The 8,695-nt window shown below is 45.8% G+C and overlaps 1 protein-coding gene across 2 annotated transcripts; it reads left to right on the forward strand.

The window, feature by feature from the left end:
* Nucleotides 1–2,181: 2,181 nt before the first annotated feature.
* slc25a25a (solute carrier family 25 member 25a) lies at nt 2,182–8,673 on the forward strand. Of its 2 annotated transcripts, XM_040194661.2 has the most exons (11): nt 2,286–2,595; nt 3,858–3,984; nt 4,078–4,165; nt 4,254–4,365; nt 4,562–4,708; nt 5,433–5,591; nt 6,270–6,422; nt 6,519–6,626; nt 6,722–6,889; nt 6,981–7,131; nt 7,502–8,673. In XM_040194661.2, the coding sequence occupies exons 1-11, from the start codon at nt 2,434–2,436 to the stop codon at nt 7,684–7,686; spliced, it is 1,560 nt and encodes a 519-aa protein (XP_040050595.2). In that variant the 5' UTR covers nt 2,286–2,433; the 3' UTR covers nt 7,687–8,673. The 2 variants fall into 2 exon arrangements, with proteins under 2 accessions (XP_040050596.1, XP_040050595.2); XM_040194662.2 differs by lacking the exon at nt 4,562–4,708 and having other exon boundaries at nt 2,182–2,595.
* The last annotated feature ends 22 nt before the right edge of the window (nt 8,674–8,695 follow it).

Genomic DNA, 8,695 nt, shown 5'->3' on the forward strand with positions numbered 1-8,695 from the left:
CACAGAGGCTCTCACGTGAAGCCGCAGGGATCACAACAGATCAATGTTATGTGGCTATTGATACGACCTCTGACCTTTATGGCGCCTGAAGGTACAAACTGTTCGTGTGCAGGTTAAAGTGCTTCAGGCAGACAGGTACCTGTCTCTCTCTCTCTCACTCTCTCTTTCTGTGTTTCGGTCCCTTTTGCAGCAGTTTAATCTCCTTCCGTCATCTGAGTGACGCAAGCGCCTCATCAGCAACAAAAGCTTCAACAACATGTTTTCTCTCCGTGTTGGACTTTAAAACTTCTTTGTTTTGCAAAGTGCTGGAATCGATGTCCACATCTCTAGAGCTCTGATCAATGCAGAACAACATTCAATTAAATTAATTACATTTGTTCAAAAGAAAAGTTATTTACAATCCCCACATACCAATGAATGCAAAGAAAATGGACAAATGATGAGATCTAACTTAGGTGAAAGGATACGTTAAATATGCTGTTAGTGTCAAATATCGTATCAATATGTTTTAATCAAATAGTCCGTCAACATTAGATGTTTCTTCATGTCCGAAGTAAATAAATATGCTTTTTTAAACGCAACGGAACTAAAAGCCTCACAAATGTGGAATAAAAAGTATATAGTAGTATTAAATGGAAATATTCAGTACCAGTAGCTCAAAACTGACCGTAACTTAATTACATTCCAAAAACTTCATGTCATTTTAGTGCGCTGTTCAGATCATTTCTAAAATATAAAATTGAGTCCCGGCGGGTTCGGGTCTTACTTCCCTTCCTTCAGCACCTTTTTTGGCTTCTGGTTCTGTTCGTCTTCCTCAGATGAGTTTATGTAACAAAGGAATGTTTCAGAAAAAGACTTTTGAGGTCAAACATGAGACGCAGACGGGTTTAACCGAGACCAAAGAGGGTGAGGGACAAATGGAGGGAGAATTTTGTTTTAACTCACTTCAGGTGTATTCAAAATGTATTCTTTTTTAAACCGGAACATATTTAACTTGCTTTATTAAGACTTAAATATGTTTTGATGTGTCTGTGACAAAGAAGGCTGAATTTATACTTCCATAAAACATTCATGATTCATGTCGGTAGTTGTTTTATAATGTTTGACATCTGGCTGCTAATAAACTTAGTTTGGGGTTTGTGGCAAATCTCCTCAAAATGTGTTTTCTATGAGTTAAGTTTCACCAAAGGACCTGGTGTGCTGTGTCTCAATTGGGGGATGGCAATTTGATTTGGTACATTGTTCTTGTGGACTACAAACTAAAGGAGGCGCTTCATTACTCACGTTGTGACCTCGTCGTGTGGAAGCTGGGTCAACAGTGGCTCAACTACAAACCTTTGCTCCATTAACCCGAACTGGATCCAGCTGTTCTCTTTTTCTCATTTATAGATGTGCAAATGAATTTGCTTGATCTGTTTGACTAGAGCAGTTAAATGTATTCAGTTTGTTAATCATTCATTTTAATTTGTTAATTTTTTTTCATTTGTTGAGTTTGTTTTATTTGTTGTTTATTCACAGAAAGAAATACAGTCTTTATATATGTCACTGTTGTTATAATTTCAGCTGCCTATGAGTAACCCTGGAAAGAAGGTTATGTACATGTTATTTTTTCTGTTTTATTTAATTTCTGTTTTTCTATTTAGTTTGAATATGTATATACATATAAACTATATTTAATGTTTTATTTCTTTTTCTTTTTGAATCAGTACTGTAATTGGAGGTCATCCACCGCACAAACAGCAGCTGTGGTAACAATGAGACAATGAAAAAAGTTGATGATAATATTTTAACAGGGTTATACTTTTTATATATATACACACAAACAAACCCTGTTAAAATATATATATATATATATATATATATATATATATTATATATATATATATATATAATATATATATAATATATATATATATATATATATATAATATATATATATATATATATATATACATATATATGTATGTATATATATATATGATAATATTTTAACAGGGTTTGGGTATATATATATATGTATATGTAGCGATCGAACCGCCAAGCAGCCCGCTCAGTTCAAATGAATCCAAGCACACGATTGGTCAATCGTTCCCCCGCAGGATAGAAGGAGAGTCATGATTGGTTTACCGCTCGCCGTCGCTCTGCACGAGGGGAAGGCGGGACCATAGACCGTATGGGCGGGGCCGAGTGGAGCCCATCAATGGGCGGCCTCGGCAATTGGTCAGTAGTAAAATGACGTTCATTTTGCCGGCATGACAGCCAATGATGTCAAGCGACCGCGCTATTCCGAGAAGGGGCGAGAACCTCTACAGAATTTTCTAGTAGCCGGCGTTTCTTCAGCATACCGGCATTTCACCGTCACCCCGTGGAGGAGAACTACAGCGGTGTGCTATTTATTTATTAATCGTCTCTTTCGCTTCCCCGGAGTCAAACATGCTCGGCTTGTGCCTTTACGTCCCCGTGTCCAACTCGGACCCGGTGGAGGTTGAATATTTCGAGTCTAACGGACTTCCGTCGGAGCTGAAGACTCTCTTCAACAGGCTCAGCGTGTTCCTGCCGTCTCAAGAGTTCTCCGCCTACCAGAGGTGGCGAAAGGTGAGCTTTATATCCCTTTATATGTTAACACGTCTGTTGAGCAGCGCCCGTCACCGGCTCTTTTAATGGTGTTGGTAATTTCTTTCTATCTGGGCGCCGGGGGTTAGCATGAGGGGGTCATAGCATCGAGCTAGCGAAAAGCCTTACGGCTAGGCCCGAAAAACTCACCGGCTTCCACAGAGTCGCCACGAAAGCGTTTTAGAATTTTCTGTGAAACTCGTTGTTTATATTATAAAAAATGCGTTTTAAAGCTCACGTTTATAATGACAGGTAATCCGTGTTCGTCTTCCCAATGTATCTGCAGGGAATTTTAAAATAATTAACTTCGCTGAACCGGGCGCGAGAAGTGATTCATTCATTGGGGATTTTCCACCCTAAAAAGGAATCCAGGCAACGCCGGTGAACGAAGCTGAACCCGGGATCCGGCGTGAGAAACAGTCTCCTCTAACCGAATATTTATAGAGTTCTAACATTCATGTTTTCCTCTTTGGATTCTTAAAGTTACTTTTTTTAATCGCACTAAAACTGTTATTGCACTGAGCCGAGCGTCTCTGCTTTTTCCCCTCAAGGGTTGCCAATATAATGGGAAAAGGAAATATTAACTAAACACTCAATCGCTTTTGCGGCCACTTTAATTTGCACATATCACCTCCCAGCAAACTGCCCCTCTGTGGGATTTAAAGAAAGGCAGAACAAGCAGACACACCAGGAGTTCCATTAAACTGGTCCCCTGTGGCCGCGCAGTAAGTCACATGCAGGTTTGTTGCAGGGAGCAGAAGGTCATTCCGGTGCGTCGGTCATACGGCTGCTGGATCGGGTATCGGCACCGGATTTAAACACGTTGGCGAGTCGTCCTGCAGATGAGGTTGAGGGTAGACCAGCGTGTCGCTGGGCCCCCTCCTGCTCTCAAGTTCAGGGCACGTGGACGTCATTCAGGAACGCAGAGAGCACTTCAGCTCATCGAGCCGGTCGTCGTGCTGTCGTTTGAGATGGTGAAACGCAAGCCGGTACACCCTTTTAAAAACCTCGGCAGTCAGACACGAAGCAATTTGCAGAACCTCATGTTCCCGCTGAACTGAAATGATATATCCGTCAGCACAGATGGTCCCTTTGCATAGCTCTGCAGGGCGTCTGCCGCTGTGGTTCCTCCCTGAAACTATGACTAATGAAGGGGTGCGAATACATATTTGACAAACTCTACGCCATCCCCTCAATTCTTTCATAAAAAAGCACCAGGTCCAATGTAGTGTTCTTTCTTACAGAAAACCTTACCAAGGGAAGAAAACAACTCCGATGGACAGCTGGACTTCGAAGAGTTTGTTCACTATCTGCAAGACTACGAGAAGGACCTGAAGCTTGTGGTGCAAAGCCACAACCGGAGGAATGCAGGTATGAGAGCCGCGGCTTGTGGACGGATTTCATCTGTAGTTCACCTGCAGACTGAGATGCCTTTTTCTCACAATGTCTTTGTGCCCCTTTAAGGACACGTTGATCCAGAAGAGTTCCTGCAGTCCCTCAAGGACCTCGGTGTGCACATTTCCCCGCAGCATGCGAAGGACGCCCTTAACGGGTAAATTCCTTCATCCGTTTTCATCCACCGTGTTCTTTGGCTGTTGAATTGAGGCGCCCGGTCTTACTTTTGTTTAATCTTTCTAAAGCATGGACAAGAATGGAATGATAACCATCAGCAGTAGCGACTGGTGCAAGTACCCCGTGGTGGAGAAGGCCGAGAACATTCCTGAGATCATCCTCTACTGGAAGCACTCCACGGTAAGTTCAGAAACCACTACTTCCCACAGACGTGGAGACGGCTGAGCTGGAACAATCGGGGCTCTTTCGCCGTCGAAACCAAAAGAACATCCATTCGTTTGACAAAACTAATGTGGAAAGAACCAGAAAACTACTCTGCTGTCGTCATGCAAAGGCCGTTACATAACATCTCCCGATGTCCTATTTTCACGTACAGACAACCGTATCAGGGCGTCCGATGATGCTCACGCCCATGCTGGAACTAATCAAAGTTCAGAGGGAGTCGCACCGTCCTAACCGCAGAGAGGGGGGGAAAATCACATTTCGATGGAAGGTTCCGCCAGTACAAGCTGTACGCCAGCAAGTGAGCTCCCATTAAGCTACCAGCAGAATTGGTCTCTTACGGAGGATTACCTCGCAGGGATTTGTCTCGCTGTTACGTAAAGGAGAGCGGGTGGAGAGAGTGACGTAGCGCCGTGTCCCCGCAGAGGGACGCTGGGACACGGCGCATGTTGATATCTCACGCCTGAGACTTTGACATGTTCTGAACCGGTGCTAAGAATAGAGCTGGACCTACCCGTCCGGGGGGGGCAAGCGGAACGCAGCCAAAACACAAACGTTAGCCGGTCGAGGTCATTTCAGTTTGCACGGAATCAAATGATTAATGTGCGACTGCTGGATCGAAGCCCAAAGCCGGACCCCCCCCCCCCCCCCCCCCCCCCCTCAGAGTATAGCAATAAATGGGCTCAATAAATGTGTGTTATGGGGTAGAATCAAAAATAAAGTTAAATGAGCTTAAAGATACTGTAGACAGAAGGTCTACAGTCTTCTTTTGCCTTTAGCGCCTCATTAACATTGTGACTCACATTTCAAAGGCAGTTAAATGTCGACCTCTGGCTGCGTTTCCTGTGAAAACAGACCAGGTGCTGAGTGACAGGCGGGTTGAGGGTCACGACAATGCGTGAGAGGTTGTCACCTCCTCCGGTCTGTTGTCTGTACACATGTTCTTCTTCCGACGTACACCATTGTTATTGTAACACTCCCTCTGTACCCAATAATTCACATTTCTCTCTCGCTCTTCTCGGCAGATATTCGATGTGGGTGAGAACCTGATGGTGCCCGATGAGTTCACAGTAGAGGAGAAGCAGACGGGGATGTGGTGGAGGCACCTGGTCGCAGGCGGAGCAGCAGGAGCCGTTTCAAGGACCTTCACCGCTCCACTGGATCGCCTCAAAGTCATGATGCAGGTGAGAACAAACTCAGTCTGGTGGAAAGGACAAAGGTTTGAAGTTTCCTGGCATAGGAGGAGGAGTGGGGGGGGGTTACTGGACCGCATGACTTGGAAGAGTTGTGCCAACCGTCTTACAGCGGAGGATTATCATCTTGTGGCTGGTTCGACCCAGTTTGTCAGCTGTAAAGTGAATCAAGTTAAAACAAAAGAAACCGAATTGAGAGAAATGTAACTTTGCATCAGATTAAAGTTCTCCTTGAAGGGACACGGAAGCTTCTTTCATAACTTAAGGTACATATGTTAATGTTTAATAGAGGTGGGGTTAGAGTCCAGCCACTGATTAACTGTGAAAGCCGGTCCACCGACCAATGACCGCGCGCATCGGGTTGTCACAGCCTCGTCTGTGTCAACGTGTCCGTCGTCACGGTGACGACGGTCCAGTGGAGCAGATTCAGGATCTGTGTCAACGTCCCCGACGTGCGTCCGTCGCTACGTGGAATGTTGACTTTGACCCCGAGCGATTAGGAAATGTATACTTTGGTTATTTAATTACGCTAACCCTTGTTAAGGGGTCAAGGGTCGCATCTTGACTCTTGGCCTAATTCACCACCGGCTTCATTACTTCGCCAGCCAGTTAATCAAATCAAGTCAATTCACTCTGATTAAGTTTAATGATTGTAACTAATCCCCTCAGGTGTACGGGACCCGAACCAACAACATGTGCATCATGACCGGGATGATGCAGATGATCAAAGAGGGCGGCATGAGGTCGCTATGGCGAGGCAACGGCGTGAACATCATCAAAATCGCCCCCGAGTCGGCCCTCAAGTTCATGGCGTACGAGCAGGTGCGACTAGCAGCTCAACTCGTGGGTGCCGGGGATGCTGCTTTTTAGATCGAGTGGATTAACGGGTTTATTCTTCTCTCAAACGGTTTCCTCCAGATTAAGCAGCTAATCGGCAGCGATAAAGCGAGTCTGAACATCGCCGAGCGGTTTGTGGCGGGTTCCCTGGCGGGAGTCATCGCCCAGAGCATAATCTACCCCATGGAGGTGATCACCTGCTTCACAAACCACAACAGGAAAGCTTCTCAATGGAGGAGCTCTGCGGAGCTCAGTGGAACTGATATATTTCTGACCCCCTCCAGGTCCTGAAAACGCGCCTCGCCCTGAGGACCACCGGTCAGTACTCGGGCATCTCGGACTGCGCCAAGCACATCTTCAGGAGAGAAGGACTCCGGGCGTTTTACAAAGGCTACGTCCCCAACATGCTGGGCATCGTCCCCTACGCGGGCATCGACCTGGCCGTGTACGAGGTGAGCGCCGGGCCGCTTTTTAAAACCTCAGTGGGTGCATAGCGACAATCTCAAATGACGTAATACTGATATTCCCCCCACACCCACCCAGACGCTGAGGAACGACTACCTGCAGCGCTACGGCACCAGCGGCGCCGACCCAGGCGTGGTGGTCCTGCTGGCCTGCGGCACCGTGTCCAGCACCTGCGGTCAGCTGGCCAGCTACCCTCTGGCTCTGGTCCGCACCCGCATGCAGGCACAAGGTGAGCCGCAGGGACGGTTCTTAGAAAGCAGCGGCGCCTCAAAGGGCCACGCCGGCTTTATGCTTCTGTGGAAAAGGGGACGTTCGCGGCAGGAGACTCGAGTCATTGAGGTGGACAATTATGACCGGGTTTATGTTTAACAAAGACGATGCCACGAAAAGGGCAGAACTTTTCATTCTGCGAATATAGATTTATGGAATTCATTGTTTGACTTATGATTCAGAAAAGTGACAAAAAAACTAAACTATTAAATTGTATTTGATAATCAAATTACAAGAAAAGTCATCGTCATTTATGCTTGAAGAAAGAGCTCTGAGATAAGCTTCTCATTTTGTTTGTGTAACCGGATTCTTTGTATTTTCCTCTACAGCCGCGGTGGAGGGAAGCCAGCAGATGACCATGTCGGGCCTCTTCAGGCAGATCTTGCAGAGCGAGGGTCCCACGGGGCTCTACAGGGGCCTGGCCCCCAACTTCCTCAAGGTCATCCCCGCCGTCAGCATCAGCTACGTGGTGTACGAGCACCTCAAGAAGCAGCTGGGCGTGACATCGCGCTAAAGCTCCTCCCTCCCAGGGCTCATGGAAGGGAATCCCAGGGCGCCTGGGGGTCCGTGCAGCGATCTCATTCTGTGAATGTCGGCTGACGAAACACGAGACTGCGTTTAAAGGCCGAGGTGGAGGGTTTGATCTCTGCGAGCTCAGGTTGAGCGTGACTGCTGCTATTTATGGTGTTTGTTTAAAAAGAGGATGTGAGTGACTTGTTCATCGGGGACCACGTGTGTGATTCTGTCGACGGCTAAAGTTTAGATTTCATCATGTGAAATAGTTGTTGTTGTTTTTGTTTTTTTAAGATGCGTCCCCATCAATCGTGTTGCGCAACTCCTGCGCAAAGTTTTATTAAACAGGTCCGCCTGTGAAGTTATTGTGTCTCTACATGAGAGGATTTTGCACATGAGAGTTTGATCTTTCTCTCACCCCCCCTCCCCCCTCCCTCCCCCGTTGACCCGAACAATCGAATGGATGGCAGAATTTCTGAGTATTTATTTCAATTTGTTCTGTATTTATTTTTACTGTCAAAGAGGTTCAATACTGTGAAAAGCCAAATGTGTGTGATTTGATTCAAAACAATGCAGTTCTTGTATCCGGGGGGGGGCGCCAGGTTACGGCCTTATTGATGTTTGGCGTTGAAACACTAAAAGACATGTGGGGAGATGTTGAGAGTTTGGAACTTGTACTTTGAGTCCTTGTGGTTTTGTTTTGAGGGACGGATCATTTGTTGTGCATGTGTGTTCTTCTCTTACGGTTAAAAGTGTCTTAATGTTCACCTCAGGTTTCAGAGTAAATGTTTTCAATTCACATTTTTCCGTTCACAACATTTATACTTGGAAAACGATGGGCGACTTGATGCACTTTAATCGACGCTGGAAGGGCTTCTGCTTGAATGTCAGATCAATCAGGTATTAAGAGTTAATTCTTTTGTAAAGAATACGTTTTAGTCTTGTTTTAATGGACCATATTGATGCAAATAAATCCAAATTCTTGTAATTCTGTGTCTGTCCCTTTTGGT

Source organism: Gasterosteus aculeatus, chromosome 13, assembly GCF_964276395.1.
Source record: "Gasterosteus aculeatus chromosome 13, fGasAcu3.hap1.1, whole genome shotgun sequence".
In the NCBI taxonomy this organism is placed as follows: Eukaryota; Metazoa; Chordata; class Actinopteri; order Perciformes; family Gasterosteidae; genus Gasterosteus; species Gasterosteus aculeatus.